Source organism: Ascaphus truei, chromosome 6, assembly GCF_040206685.1.
Source record: "Ascaphus truei isolate aAscTru1 chromosome 6, aAscTru1.hap1, whole genome shotgun sequence".
NCBI classification, from domain to species: Eukaryota; Metazoa; Chordata; class Amphibia; order Anura; family Ascaphidae; genus Ascaphus; species Ascaphus truei.
The window spans coordinates 139,742,826-139,759,226 of NC_134488.1; the positions used below are offsets into that span (position 1 = coordinate 139,742,826).

At 49.3% G+C, this 16,401-nt stretch overlaps 2 protein-coding genes across 4 annotated transcripts in view; both read right to left on the bottom strand.

The window, feature by feature from the left end:
- LOC142497989 (guanylate-binding protein 1-like) overlaps positions 1–7,833 on the bottom strand; it is a 60,923-nt gene extending 53,090 nt beyond the window's left edge. The window contains exon 1 of one of the 3 annotated variants that reach the window (XM_075606493.1): positions 7,728–7,833. Coding sequence is in view for 1 of the 3 variants with exons in the window: in XM_075606491.1 (XP_075462606.1) it covers positions 1,694–1,728 (35 nt within the window). In the remaining 2 variants the exon portion in view is untranslated. Of the gene's footprint in view, positions 1–1,693; positions 1,744–5,194; positions 5,316–7,727 lie in introns of those variants that run through there. The other 2 variants (XM_075606494.1, XM_075606491.1) reach the window with 2 other exon arrangements.
- The window catches only part of LOC142497992 (guanylate-binding protein 1-like), an 851,842-nt gene that overhangs the window by 546,280 nt on the left and 289,161 nt on the right, over positions 1–16,401 (bottom strand). The window lies entirely within an intron of this gene.

Genomic DNA, 16,401 nt, shown 5'->3' on the forward strand with positions numbered 1-16,401 from the left:
CTTAACCTAGCACTGTAGATATTCTGAACACATGATACATATAGCTTGGCCCCCTGCAGACGCACTTACGAGAAACTCCCTCCTACTGTCTCTGTACGTTCTCCCTACCTACCAATTAGACTGGAAGCTCCTCGGGGCAGGGACTCCTCTTCCTGAATGTTACTTTAATGTCTAAAGCACTTATTCCCATGATCTGTTATTTATATTATCTGTTATTTATTTGATTACCACGTGTATTACTGCTGTGAAGCGCTATGTACATTAATGGCGCTATATAAATAAAGACATACAATACAATACTTCTGCACTGCAAGCCTAAACATAGGTTTTCCAGGTATATGGCTGGTGACGTTCATTCACCCTGTCACACTGCCTTCTGGTTTCTCCCTGTTAACGCTGCGTGTTTCCACCTGTTGGGTTATTTTTTTGATAGCCACTTCTTCATTAACCTGTGCCTTCCTATGGACTGTGCTATGTCTTGTTTCTATTTAGTAGTTTGCAATTCTTTCTCGGAATGGGTGGTTTCTCAGTTGTAGAAAGTCACGGGAGACCAGGACTAATACCAGGGAACCTAGTTTGAGAGCAGTCAATCACAGGTAGTAATTGGTGAATTGGTTAAAATTCAACTTTAATGTCTATAAACGAGTATAAAATACAGGGTATTAAAAAAAATGTAAATTGCAACAACATCTATAGTGACCCAGATCGAAATGGGAGCACTGTATAAGTACTCTCGACCTCTACGGAGGAGGAGAGTTACCTATTACCTCTACGGAGGACATATCACAGAGTGACTGTGACTTAGGAGCTATGCATGTAGTCTTGCCTTTCTGGAGAACTAATCAGACCATTACTTTGATCTCAGTGTGTCCTGACTGCTCTTTGAGACACTTTAGCAGCATTGTTCACACACCTGCAGATGATTTACCTTAATTGCAGCACTCAGCCAAACAGAGACTAATTTATGGAGCTTTGCCCTGTAAGACAAACCCTCCTGACCATATTTACTAATGCTCTACAGACATGCAGCAGAACACCAATTGCATAGTGGTATTTACTGGAGACTTTACCAGATTACGACTGTGATCTGAGTGTGTGTCTGTATTGATTTCTGATACACTGTAGCAGCATTTCTAAAGCAAGCGCAGGCAACTCACTCTGACCGCAGCATTCAGACACATAGAGACTATTTGCGGAGTGCTGCTCTGCGGAGTGCTGCTCTGCAGAATGCTGCTCTGCAGAGTGCTGCTCTGCAAGACTAATCCTTCTGATAACTCCTTATCATTGCTCGACAGTATTACACTGTCTATATTACAGTGTTCCGTCTCATGTACTTTCAGCACACATAGGGATTTAGTGTGTGATTTAACTAGCCTCACCACTGTGCCTGAACCTCAAGGCTATCCTATATATAGCATATAGGTTCACCTTAAGACCTCACTAGTCTTAACCTACACACCTCAGTACAAGGTCAAGAGTACTTATACAGTACTCCTATTTCGATCTGGGTCACTATAGATGTTGTTCCAATTTAATTTTTTGGAATACCCTGTATTTTATATTCATTTATAGACATTAAAGTTGAATTTTAACCAATTCACCAATTACTACCTGTGATTCAGTGCTCTCAAACTAGGTTTCCTGTTCTTGCGTTGTTATATATTCACCTTACCTAGTGAGCAATCACACATACCCAACTGGGGAAACTGGGGGATACCCTCCATACATAGTTTCAGGGACCCTTGCAGAGATTTCACCTGTTCTCTCTTCTTGCCCAGTGCCTACAGGACTGGTTTTCAGACCTGAGACCAGCACTGGCTGTCACAGTAACACTTCTGTAACTCTCTGAAGGCTCTGTATCCCTCCCCACCTTTTTATACACTTAAAACATATTATTGCAACACTCAGGGCCGGGTGCTGCCTACATGCCCAGGCCCTGATTGGTGGGTAGGAAGGTGCTGCCTACATGCCCAGGCCCTAATTGGTGGGTAGGAAGGTGCTGCCTACATGCCCAGGCCCTGATTAGTGGGAAGGAAGGTGCTGCCTACATGCCCAGGCCCTGATTGGTGGGTAGGAAGGTGCTGCCTACATGCCCATGCCCTGATTGGTGGGTAGGAAGATGCTGCCTACATGCCCAGGCCCTGATTGGTGGGTAGGAAGGTGCTGCCTACATGCCCAGGCCCTGATTGGTGGGTAGAACTGCAACATAACATTTACAACATAACAAGGATACAGGGAAAGGTCACAGACCAAGTTGCAACAATTCTCCTGCAAACACATTAACCCCTGATTCCTGAGGTGCTGGAACCAAGCAAAGACATACACATATACATAACATATAATACAATACCAATGTATTACTGACAGGTAGGGGTAATGGCAGAATTAACCTTTATTAACAGCAGCCATAATTCCCCTTACCATCCCATACAGATGGGCACATTTTTTGGGCCGAATTTGGATCCGCAGTGGATAGGCCGGTTCCGTTGGTCTGCGGATTATTATTATTACCAATACATGGATATGCAGAATCCACTTCACAGAGTCCGCAAATCGTTGCTGGATTCATAAGAATCCGCCAGCGGATTGTTGAATCCGCAGATTGTATTTTAGAAATCCGTCAACGGGTTGTATCCAATGGCGGATTCTGATGAATCCGCGGGGAGTTAAACCCACCAAATCCGTCCGGATTTTATACCGCGCAAAATGGAATTTGGGGGGAAAATGCGAGAAAATCCGGGAAACGGATTCGTCCACCTCTAGTTAGGAGTCTAAGGTACCTAATGTTCTGCATTATCTCGTGACGTCTTGTTTTTGGACCCCAAAGGTTCCACGTTTGTTTAAAGTTGCTCTGGTGCTTACAGAGAATAGCAGAGAAATGTGGTGTTCCCGTTAAACAAAAAACAAACAGGCCCAATATTGTGTACAGTTTCCTGGGGATTAAAATAGATACGGAAAGCGCAGCATACAGTTCAAACCCATTATAGCGCGATCCGCCATAACGTGGATCGCTTATAACGCGGATTGAGCATGGACCCCGAATTAAAAAAATAAATAATAAATACATTTTTAAATTTAAAAAACAAATGTTTTTTTTGCACACTGCACACTGCATACACTGCACACACTTCGCACACTGCATACACTCACTGCACACTGCATACACTCACTGCACACTGCATACACTGCACACATCGCACACACTCACTGCACACTGCATACACTCACTGCACACTGTACACACTCACAGCACCAGCACACACTGCACACACTGCACACACTCACAGCACACTCACAGCACACTGCAAATTCACAGCACACTGCATACACTCACAGCACACTGCATACACTCACAGCACAGCACACAGCACAGCACACACCCCACACACACCACACACACACACACAACACACACTACACACACAAACACCACACCACACACAAACCCCCCCCCCCCCTAACTTTGGTGTCACAGCCCACCTTTGGGGGAATTGTGGGGCTGCTGGAGGGGGGAGGAACGGTGCAAGGCTGGGGGATCGGCGCGAGGCTTTGGGGTCGGTGCGGTGATCGGCGCGAGGCTGGGGGGGGGGCGGTGCGGGGATCAGTGCGAGGCGGGGGGGTGAATAGGTGGGGGCGGGATCGGTGCGAGGCTGGAGGATAGTTGCGGGGATCCATGGTTGGATGGTGCGGAGTTGCTGAGGGGAGTGCGGGGAATGCTGGGAGAACTACAGTGGCTGCTAGGGGACATGTAGGGCTGCCGGCGCCTGACTCCACCTCCTCCCCCTTCCTCCCTCCTCCCTCCTTCTCCCGGTCAGGCACACGGCGCCCATTTAAAAAAAAATGAGCACGACCCCAGTTATTGCGCGGTCGGATCGGGTGGCCCCCGAGGACCGCGCTCTATTGGAGTTAAGCTGTATTATTTCATAGAACAGAAATTTCAGCTTTTCCTGATTTGTGAATTCTGCTGCAGTAAGAGAAATGTCATGTAATGACGGCACCTGCTGTATCTGCTGGGAGCTTGGCTTTCACATGCAGGGTTATAGCTATGGGCAGGTTATACGCCGGTTATACGCCTCGCCATTTTCTGAGGATCACTGGGGAATTGAGGGAGAATTTACAGGTTTGGTTGGGTTTACTTTCCTGTTATAACAGCCCCACCCAATGGATGGCAGAGGCCATTTTTAATAATAATATTGAGCTTTACACGGATGCCTCTGGGTCAGTGGGATTTGGGACTTGCTACCGAAGAAAATAGTGTTCAGGTCTGCGGCCAGATAGTAAAAATAGGAGTCTGTGTTAAGAACTTGGTCTTCTTGGAGATTTTTCTGGTGACAGTGAAGTTATGGAAAGCTCCCCCCCACATCGGGTTCAGGTCAGACCACAGGACGGTGACCTAGTGTTGGTGTATAGCCAATTTGTGGTGCAGACACTAGGCCCTCCCCTTCCAGATCCAAAGAAGAAGTGCCAAACTGTTAGGGAGTCCTAGTCTGGAAGTTGGAAAGACTGGTAGGGCTGTGAGCCTCTCCAATCAGGGATGAGCGTGCCCACCCCAGTCCTTAGGGGCTGAGGAGCTTTACACGGATGCCTCTGGGTCAGTGGGATTTGGGACTTGCTACCGAAGAAAATAGTGTTCAGGTCTGCGGCCAGATAGTAAAAATAGGAGTCTGTGTTAAGAACTTGGTCTTCTTGGAGATTTTTCTGGTGACAGTGAAGTTATGGAAAGCTCCCCCCCACATCGGGTTCAGGTCAGACAACACGACGGTGACCTAGTGTTGGTGTATAGCCAATTCGTGGTGCAGACACTAGGCCCTCCCCTTCCAGATCCAAAGAAGAAGTGCCAAACTGTTAGGGAGTCCTAGTCTGGAAGTTGGAAAGACTAGTAGGGCTGTGAGCCTCTCCAATCAGGGATGAGCGTGCCCACCCCAGTCCTTAGGGGCTGAGGAGGAAACATCTGATTGTTACAGAGCACCCCATACTACCAGGGGTCCAGCACCATACATTAGCCTGGATCCTATGAAACCCTGCAACGCTGTTTCACCATCATCTGCAGTGACTGAGAATAAAGCCCCGGTTCTTTTATACCTCTGTCTGCGTGTCAGTCCCTGGGCTGAGGGGAGAAGTGAGCTTTGGTGGGGAATGATCTCTGGCACCCTGGAGCCCACCACAACTGGAGGCGCAAGTACCCTGAACAAACCTCAGTGATCATCAAAAGCCTGTCCTGATCTCCACTTCATCGCAGATAAACTCAGCTCCCCTGGACCCTCACAGGCATGCACACCACAAACACCTTGTAGCTGAAGCAGTATCTCCTGGAGGGTGGGGGTACATGTGCTACATATATATATATATGTTATTTGTGATCCTACTAAACTAGGTGTCTCTCCACCTCCCCAAATTCATATTTCAGGCCACTGGAAGATCTTGGTGGATCAAATTGTGTCAAATCTGCGAGCAGATGTAATACAATATATTCCGATGGAATCAGAGACATTTTTTAGGACCCAATTAACTTGTGGATTTCATCTTTCTCAATATTGTACAAATTACACCCTATAAAAATAGGAAATAATTAGTGAAGCCATAAGGCCAAACCCTCTTCCCCTACTCCCATCCGTAACAGTCCTCCTCGTCTCCCTAACCCTCCGCCTCTCCTCCCTAACCCTCTTCCTCTCCTCTCTAACCCTCGTCCTATCCTCCCTAACCGTGTTCCTCTCCCCCTAACCATCCACCTCTCCTCCTTAACCCTCTTCCTCTGCTCTTCTCCCTAAACCTCCTCCTCTGCTCCCCACCCTTACCCTCTTCCTTTAATTTCCTCGCTAACCCTCCTCCCCTCCTCCCTAACCATTCTCTTCTCCCTAATCCTCCTCCCCACCTTCCTATCCCTCTTCCTTTCCTCCCTAACCCTGTTCCCCTCCTCCCTAACCCCCACCTCTCATCCCCCCTAACTCTCTTCCTCTCCTCTCCTCCCTAACCTTCCTCCTCCCTAATCCTCCTCGTCTCCTCCGTAACCCTCTTCCTCACCTCTCCTCCCTAACCCTCTTCCTCTCCTCACCTCCCTAACCCTCCTCCTCTCCTTCCTAACCCTCTTCCTCTCCACTCCTCCCTGACCCTCTTCCTCTCCACACCTCCCTAACCCTCCTCCTTGCCTTCCTAACCCTCGTCCTCTCCACTCCTCCCTGACCCTCTTCCTCTCCATTCCTCCCTAACCCTCCTCCTTTCCTCCCTAACCCCCTCCTCTCTTCCCTACCTGGTCTACCTTGACATCCTCCCTAACCCTCCTCTTCTCCTCTCCTCCCTAAGACCGCGCTTATAGTGCTGGTGATGGCGACATCATCGGTCGCGTCGCCAATCGCTAGAGCTGAACTTTAGTTTTGGGCGACGTTGCTTCGTGCATGGCCAGCAATGCCATAAAAGAGTCGGGCAGAGGCACGGAGAAGCTTCTGATTGGCCGCAACGGGAGACCGTCGCTGAAAAAATCATATAATAGTGACTATCACATTTTTGGTAGCACTGTCGCTCCGTCGCTTTGTCGCGTGCACTATAAGCGCACATGGCGGCAACAATGTATTTTTTGTCGCGCCGCACCATCACAGGCACTATAAGCGCAACCTAACCCTCTTCCTCTGCTCTTCTCCGTAACCATCCCCTCTGCTCCACACCCTTACCCACTTCCTTTCATTTCCTGCCTAACCCTCCTCCTCCCCTCCCTTACCCTCCTCCTCTCCTCCCTAACCCTCCTCCTCTCCTCCCTAACCCTCCTCCTATCCTCCCTAATCCTCCTCCTCTCCTCCCTAACCCTCCTCCTCTCCTCCCTAACCCTCCTCCTCTCCTCCCTAACCCTCCTTCTCTCCTCCCTAACCCTCCTCCTCTCCTCCCTAACACTCCTCCTATCCTCCCTAACCCTCCTCCTCTCCTCCCTAACCCTCCTCTTATCCTCCCTAATCCTCCTCCTCTCCTCCCTAACCCTCCTCCTATCCTCCCTAATCCTCCTCCTCTCCTCTCTAACCCTCCTCCTCTCCTCCCTAACACTCCTCCTCTCCTCCCTAACCCTCCTTCTCTCCTCCCTAACCCTCCTCCTCTCCTCCCTAACACTCCTCCTATCCTCCCTAACACTCCTCCTATCCTCCCTAACCCTCCTCCTCTCCTCCCTAACCTCCCTCCTATCCTCCCTAACCCTCCTCCTCTCCTCCCTAACACTCCTATCCTCCCTAACCCTCCTCCTCTCCTCCCTAACCCTCCTCCTCTCCTACCTAACCACCTCCTCTCCTCCCTAACCCTCCTCCTCTCCTCCCTAAGCCTCCTTCTCTCCTCCCTTACTCTCTTCCTATCCTTCCTAACCCTCCTCTTCTTCTCCCTAACCCTCCACCTCTCCTCTCCTCCCTAACCCTCCTCCTCTCTTCTCTCCATCACCCTCCTCCTCTTCTCCCTAGCCCTCCACCTCCTCCTCCTCCATAACCCTCCTCCTCTCCTCCCTAGCCCTCCTCCTTTCCTCCCTAGACCTCCTCCTCTCCTCCAATACCCTATCCTCTCCTCCCTTAACACTCCTCCTCTCCTCCCTAACCCTCCTTCTCTCCTCCCTAACACTCCTCCTCTCCTCCCTAGCCCTCCACCTCTGCTCTCCTCCCTAACCCTCCTCTTCTCCTCCCTAACCCTCCACCTCTCCTCTCTGACCCTCCTCCTCTCCTCCCTAACCCCTCTCACCATTTCTTGCAGGTCTCAGCCCTTACCTGTAGCCGCCCTGTCTCTCTCACTCTGCGTCCCCTGAATGTCTCTCCCTCTGCTCTTTATAGCCTCTGTGTGAATGTGAAAGCTGGATTCTTGCCCAGAGCTAAAACGCTGAATTATAGTCAGAGTGAAACTGAAAGCTGAGTCTCGGGGTTTCTCAGTCAGTACAAACTCCTTCCTCCCCAGTATTTCCTGCCTGACCTGTTTCTTATCATTTGTACATGAGCAGGGAGACTGTGAGAAAGCTCCCTTCCCCTCCCACACTTACTTGTCAGGCCCCGCTCACTGTGCCTGCTACGCGGAGCGCGCACGTTCGGCACTCTGTGATGCTAGTGGATGAGAGTTGTCACACTAGAAACTGCTTGTGGCAGCAAAGTACAGCGTTGACGCTGCAACATTTTGCCGCCACAACCCAAATTGAAATTTCGGGCTGCAGTCGCATCACGTGAGCTGCTTCAGCTAATAAAGGCAAACCAGCTCTGTGAAGTGTTCGTCACGCCCCGCCAACCTTTTATTGGTTGGGGAACCCCAGAATTTGATTTTAAAAATTCTGGGGAACCCCAATCCTCGCCCCCTCTCTCTCGCCTCCCTCCACTCCACTGTTGCCCCCGTCTCTCTCCCCCCGTCACCCTCTTCACACTCTTCCCCTCTTCCTTACACATACACACACTCCCCTCTCACTTACCCACACACTTCCCCTCACACACACACACACACACACACACACACACACACACACACACACACACACACACACACACACACACACACACACACACACACATACACACACACACACACACACACACACACACACACACACACACACACACACATACACACACACACACACACACACACACACACACACACACACATACACACACACACACACACACACACACACACACACACACACACTCATTCCCCCTCTCACACACACACATTCCCCCTGTCACTTACACATACACACACCCTCTCACTTACACATACACACACCCTCTCACTTACACACACACACCCTCTCACTTACACACACACACACCCTCTCACTTACACACACACACACACACACCCTCTCACCTACACATACACATTCCCCCTCTCACTTACACACACTCCCCCTCTCACTTACACACAAACATCCCCCATCACTTAGACACACACTCCCCCTCTTACTTTTACACACACTCCCACTTTCAAATATAAACACACTCTCCCACTTACACACACACACAATCCCACTTACACATATAAACACACTCTCACTTACACACACACACACTCCCACTTACACACAAACTTACACACACACACTTACACTGACAATGTATGTCATTCTCGAAAACAAGAGGTAACTCTCAATGTATTACTCCCTGGTAAAACATGTGTAACAGGGTATGTCCAGCTGTACCTGTTTCTCCCCACATAGTGTATCTGCTATGTAAGCCCTGTTAAGATCCAGGCATTAGCAGGTTAATCTGTGGGCCCTTGACCCTGCTTCCCCAGAAGGTGAAGGAAGGTAGGTAGTGCCTCATAGCCGGTGTACCGCCCCTTGTAGGTGGGTACAGTCCATGAACCCACTCCTTCCAGAAGTTTCTAGTGGGAGTAGTCTAAAGTTAGTGGTGAGTTCCTCTCTGCACCTCAGGGTGTGAGGAGGTGGATGAGAGTCCTCTGAGCTCCTCAGGGAGTGAGCATGGAGAGAGTGTCCCTCTCTGAGCCCTGGATAGGGTGAAGGTGGGTGATTATGGTGGGAGCTGGAGTCTTCCCCATGGCGGTGTAAGTGTGCTCATATTGGGCTGGCCAACCTAATGACCACCTGGAGCAGAATAGAGGGAGAGATAAAATGCACTATCTAGAAGTCCTGGGACGTGTGGAGTATGACAAGCTGCTAAAAGTGCTGATGGAGGATGCCTGTAATAAAGACCCTTTCGAGATACCTCTGCCTAAGGTGTCAGTTCCTGGGCTGGAGGGAGGTAATTGTGTAGTGATGAGGGCTGACGCCTACACTTCATGGGATCCATCACTGCTGGAGGCGCTGACACCAATGTGAAGAACCCAGAGATCTACATGAGCCAGTCCTGTCATGTCTCCTAACATCATGCAGACCACTCAGACCTCCTGCGAACCAACAGGTAGAGCACCACAGCAGCGAGGTAATGCGCCCACTCCCATACACTGGTCCTTAAGTAGGGTTGGAGGGGGACACGTGTTATACATGTTATATATAAAATAAACACATGTAACGGTGTTTCTCCCACCCCATCACAGATAGGGGCCATTACATGGGTGTATGGTGCATGTACCTGTTGGCAATGAGCGCCGAGTCGTCCACGGTGACATGGGGACACAGGATCAGGCTTCTGGGGTATCTTAGAAAAAAGAGAAGGTAAGGGAGTTGATTGTTTGCAGTAAGCCACTGAAGGTACACACAGTAACAAATAATAGATCACTGTGGTGAATACAATATTGTAAGTGCTGGTAGGTAAAGTAGAGTCATCAAAAATGAGGAGGGAATAAAGGATTAAATATGCTGATCAAGTTTTAAAGCAGAAGTTCAAGCAATATCCTACATGTGTGTTTTTAAAATAAAGCAGTTCTGTACTATGAGAAAATATTTGTAGCATTTAATATGATGTAACAGGGTATGTCCCAACCGTGCCTGTTCTTCTTTGTAAGCCCTGTTAAGATCCAGGCGATAGCAGGTTGATCTGTGGGCCCTTGACCCCCCCTTCCTGCTTCCCCAGAAAGTGAAGGAAGGTCTGTGGTGACTCATGGCCTGTGTACAGCCCCTAGTAGGTGGGTACAGTCCATGAGCCTGCCCCTTCTGGAAGTTTTTAAGGGGAGTAGGCTAAAATTAGAGAGACTTCCCCTCAGCCTTGAGAGGGTGAGGTCGAGTCCTTCCCAGCTCCTGCTGGAGTGAGGATGTGCGAGAAGAGTCTTCCTCTCCCCCGGGGAGAGAGAGGATGGAAGAGTGTGTCTCTGCCTGATCCCTGGCTAGGGTGAAGGAGGGATGAAGCAGGTTGGAACTGTGAGACTTCCCCATTGCGGGGTAAGCCTGTTCAATTGGCTAGCTAGTCAAGACCACCTGGAGCAGTGGAAGTAAGCACTGTCCAGAAGTCCTGAGGCGTATGCAGAAAACTGTGCTGCTAAACTGTAAGATGTATGCTGCGAATAAAGATCCTGCAATTATACTTCAGCCTATGCTGTCAGTCCCTGGACTGAGAAGGTATGTGTGTAGTGATGGGTGCTGACACCTACACTGTGGGAGCCATCACTACTGGAGGCGCTGAAACACCATGAAAGAACCAGAGTCCTGTGAACCAAGCCTGTTCAAGTCTCATAACACCCTGCAGACCACTCAGACCTCCTGCGAACCAACAGTTGACACACCAAACAGCAAGGTAACATGCTCCCTTCTCAGATACGGGCCTGTAAGTGAGGTAGGGAGGTAGGGTGGGGGACACGGGTTACAATATGTTTTTTTTAAATGGCAGCTTGAATTGCAGCTTGAATGCACAAGATACACAGTAAAATAATCCCTTTGAAGGTCACTCACATTTGTTTGTGCCCTATTGGCACATAATGGTATCTTTGATACTCCATACTCCGACACTGGATCCTGGTACGCGTCTTTGCTGGGTAGATTCGCCTTGTGTCCCTCCAAAAAGCGGTCGCCTAGAGTGACACTCTTCTTGTCACGCTGCTATGACACTATGAGTTTCAGGTCCTGTCGGTTTCCTCTCTCCTTCCTTCACTCTACGCATTTTGCTAGATCCGTCCTAGCTTCGTCAGGAGTCATGATTCTTACTGGAAGCCATTTCCTGTGGATCGGTACAGCACATGGTTGCAGTCTACCGAGAGTAGGTTATACACCAGGCTAGCAAAGCTCCATCTTGATTGTGATGCTGAGGGGGTACCTAGGCCATTAATAAAGATATTTGGCCCGGCTGGGTGCCCCTGAGCCATATTGGGGAAGTGTGATTGTCAGCTCTGCAACCCATCCATGGCAGAAACACTGTGTTTTGTGTTAAAACTGTATATGCATGTCTTATTATTCCAGGAGTGTTAAGCAGCGGACATTTCCATGCTTCAGCACAGACCAGAATAGTAAGACCGGACAGGGGAATGAATTATATTCAGCTCCCCCGGTATATGCCCGTGAAACCCAGAACCAGGGGGGGGGGGGGGGATTCAGAGTAAAGTCATTTTTAAGATTATGTGTATAACTGGCAGTGTTTTCGTGTAAGCGTGTGAAAGGAAAAATGGTTTTAAAATTACACAAGGATTATATTTTTGTTAAAGTAAGGTTCAGAGGAAGTCAATCAGTATTGATAAAAATCCATTTGCATGTGAAACAGGGGTTACCCCGCCCTCTGAGCTTCAAAGGCCATCCTGGATATGGAGGTGTTAAACCTTTTGTTTGCAAGGGAGAGAATTTCAATAAACCCTCCTGGCCAGTTTCAAAGGCAGTCCAGGATATGGAAGTGTTAAACCTTTTGTTAGCAAGGAAGAGAATTTCAAAGCCACCCTGGTAAATGGCTGCTCTGCCCAGACTGAGCGGCACCAGGTAGAGGGGACGGGCCTCATACAGTATGCTAAGCGGTCAAGGTGCAAAGCTGACACTTGCCCAGAGCAGACTGAGAAGCCCCTCTGCCAGGTTTGCAAAGTAATGGCAGCTTCGTGATAGGGGGAAATAATTATTCCCACGGAGTAGATTGGCTGCATGGATTAAGTATACTGTAGGCCTGTTGAGTGCATAAAAAACCCTGCAGCCCATGCGGAAGCAGTTACATCTAAGTTGCATCATGTAACAAGATTTGTCATGCAGTGAAAGATCCATCCTGTAAACAGACTTAACAGCGTAACTAGTTAGTGTATTTTTCATTGTAATTGTAAATCAAGCTGTGTATGTTCATTCTGTAAATAAATCACAATTTATTTGATCTCTTTCTTTGCTCAATCAAAGGATCCAGGTATTTTGGTGTTAAAAGCATTGGTCTCCCGTGACATTGATACACTGCACACGATTACAGTCCATTACCAGCACTCTGTGGTTTTCTGTCTGGCTACGGCTAGTAGTACTCTGGGCTTCTTATGGTAGAGGTTCTGGCACTGGAGCGCAATCCAAGTACCCCTCCTAAGATACTCACTATGCAGTACTCTTTCGCCACCCCTTTTTGGCAGCCAGTATCGCGGATCCTATCCAGAGGTCCCTGGAGTTTCCAGGGCACCCCATAGGCATCCTGACTTTCCGCCTCATGGTGACTTAGAACAGAACAGTAATAGCCTTTGTCTCCAGATCATTCACCCAATAGGGCAGTCTAGGTCGTTCTTTGCGAGTTTACGAGGTTACAAGGTACATAATCCCATGACTACACCTAGGCTCCCTCCTTCATTAGTACTTGGTCTGGAAACGTATCTTATTACTTCCAGTTCTGTATCACTGAAAGCCAGTCCTGTTACATCTCAGCAGCGCCTCCAAATGTAACAGTGTTTCCCCCACCCGATCACAGATAGGGGCCATTAAATGGTTGTATGGTGCATGTACCTGTTGGCAAAAGGAGCGCTGAGTCGTCCGCGGTGACATGAGGACACAGGATCAGGCTTCTGGGGTATCTTACCCAAGTATCTCTAGCAGTGCAGAGCCTCCATCTGCCATGAGTTCCAGGGAAATGGAGATGATGTCCCACGGTAGAACAGTACTTCCCCCCCCCAGTTAGATCACACACCAGGCAGGAGGTATATTGCAAACAGGAACGGGTCTATTATCTTCCACTGTGCACAAACAGGTACACGGCAGTCTTCTGCCAGATGCAGTCTATCAGGTCAGCTACCAGTGAAGATGGTCCCTGAACCGTCCCGGCTCTACCCAGACCCCTATCAGAGTCTGGGGATAGGTCCCCACACACTTCCCCGGAGGGAAAAGCACATGGGAAGGCCCCTGTCACGGTAACTTGTAACAGGGTATAATATACACAAAATCTCTGGGTTGAATTGAACACGACTTAGATATGTGTCAGGGTCTCCTAGACCTCCTGCCTAGCCATAGTCTTCTTTATCCACCGGGTGTGCTGCTGCCTTCTGTTTGCTCTGGGTTCCTCTGTCTGCCTGTCTGTCTTCTTGTTGCTCCTGTCTCTGTCCTTTATAGCTTCTGCTTCCTGGTTGGTTCAATTGCCTTTGCTTCAAGTCAGACTCCTATGCACATGCCTCTGTCTTTGATCCTGATCTGTTCCTGTACCTGTACCTGTATTTAAGTCTGTTCACAGTAAGGCCCTTGCTGGTAATCTGGCTTGTCCCTGTTTGTTCCTTGCTCCCCGGTCTCAGTCCCTGCTCCCCGTTCTCAGTCCCTGCTCCCCGTTCTCAGTCCCTGCTCCCGGATCTGTCCTGCCCCACCTGTCCTGTTCCAGTCTCCTCGTTGCCGACCTCTGCTTGTTACCTGACTTCGCTACCTGCCGCCTGCCTCAGACCCCTGCTTATTACCTGACTTCGCTATCTGCCGCCTGCCTCTGATCTCTGCTTGTGACCCCTACTACGCTCGTGCTGTTCCGGCCACCGAGATCCTACCTGCCACAGGAGTCTCCCGTGACAATATGATAAATTTAGTTTATTCCTTAAAAAAGGTGAACACACAAGATATACAAATAACAGACAAAATATACACTTACTTAGGGTTGGAATGATGAAGTAATCAGGTTACACGATTAGCAATTCACACAGCGGTCAGACATCAAGTAGTTGGTAACAACAAAGACACGAAAGACAATGGGTATAGGGCTTACCCTCGTTTATACTGTATGTAGTCTCAGCCCTATCCCTTAACCTTGGGGTGCCTGAATGTCTAGCAGACTTCTTTGTAGTCAGGAACTCCTCTGTCTGCAAGTGTGAATTATGAACTTACAGACCACTCAGGCCCTGTGTTTCTCCGCCCTATTGTACACAATCAGAGCGGTCAACCTTTGATCAGAGGGTTTATGGTAGACAACTTGTCTCCCCCCTGAGCATTAACATACCATATGGGCTCTGGGTTTTTCAACCAGATCCAAAATACAATATATTCTTTAATACATACAGCAGGGCCCCGCTTCTTGGCGCCCCGCTTTTCGGCGATCCGCTTATCCAGTGGCACCGAGAAGGGGGCCGCCATCTTTGAATCAGAGTCATGCATGCGCAGAACAGGCGGTTGCGCCTGGCGCGCATGCGCAGACCGCTGTCTGCGCGCATACCGTAGTTTGCGCGCGCAGACCATAAGCCATGCATGCGCAGAACGGCGAAAACGCCATTCTGTGCATGCAAAATCACTGAAAATCACCAGCTCCGCTTTCCGGCGATTTTCACTATAAGGCAGGCCCCTGGAACGGAACCCGCCGTATTCCCGGGGCCCTGCTGTACACATATTAAAATAATCCGTTCTGTGGGTCTGAGCGGGCTGAAATTTGCCAGGTCCTCATGCCAGATACAAAAAAACAGTTAAAATCCCCTATTAACTTTAATGCAGAATTCTCTGCCATAGCTAAAATAAATCTCTGCTTTTCACTCTCCCATTGAAATCAACGGGCTCCGCCACTATAGGCTTTCAATGGGAGGGTGACTAGGTGGGAAGGTGACTAGGTTGACTAGGTGGGCCTTACCCGGCGATTTCTTTCGCCTGAAGAGAGAGCTGCGCAGAGAGAGCCGCCTCTCCCTGCGCAAATCTCGCCTGAATAAATGTTTTTTTTTTGGTTCGGCGAGTAGATTATTGGGTGATTTGTCGACCTATACAGTAGCGACATCTTTTATTGCACTAAATGCCGGCGGCATGCCGGGATCTACCCCAGCTGCCGCCAGTAAAAACCGCGCGCCGCCGTGTTTCCCCCACGCACCCCCCCTCCACTTCACGCGCAATTTACCCCCCCTTCCCGACCCCGAACCCGGCTCCTGCTCTGCCCCTCTGCTTCCCCGCACCCCCGCTTACCTTAATTTGATCTCCAGGGGTGTCGGGGAAGCCTGGGAAGATGGGGAAGCCGGGCGCGCATGTGACTGTGACGTCACAGTGCGCCGCCACGCGCCGCGGCTACCCGCTTCCCAGACGCATGCAGACGGTGGCTTTTACTCGAATAAAAGCTGCCGCTGCTGTATTATATATAAAACAAAAAAGTGCAAACCAATATATTGTGTTTAACTTAATAAACACCAAATGAATTATGAGCAAATGTCCAGATCACTAGGATAGGGGATGAGACCACCTCAAATAAGAAAAAGAGAGCCAATATGGTGAAGTACGTATATTATGGTTACACCATGCAAGTACTAGTTCTACTTACAAAACAGTAGAACATTCCGGTATATCGGACAAAACTGTACAGTGTCCGCTGCTTCCAGGGCTGGGGTGCTGTTTACTCCAATCCGTGTGTACACAATGCCTACAGCTCACAGATGTATTTTTGGTGCAGGCTGGAGAGTGTCCCGATCAGAGTCGCCACTTAGAAAGCACCGCCGCTTTCAGATGCTCCGTGGTATACCCTGTGGTAATACTCCGTGGTAGACCCTGTTGTAATACTCCGTGGTTTCCGCACACGTGGATAGAGCTCCGTCGGTTCTCAGCTGTTCCGTAATGAGTCCTAATAGTAGCTCTGATGTTTCAAACTAACAATGCCTCGGCAGCAGCACTGAGTGTTCATTTACTGTAGTACAGAG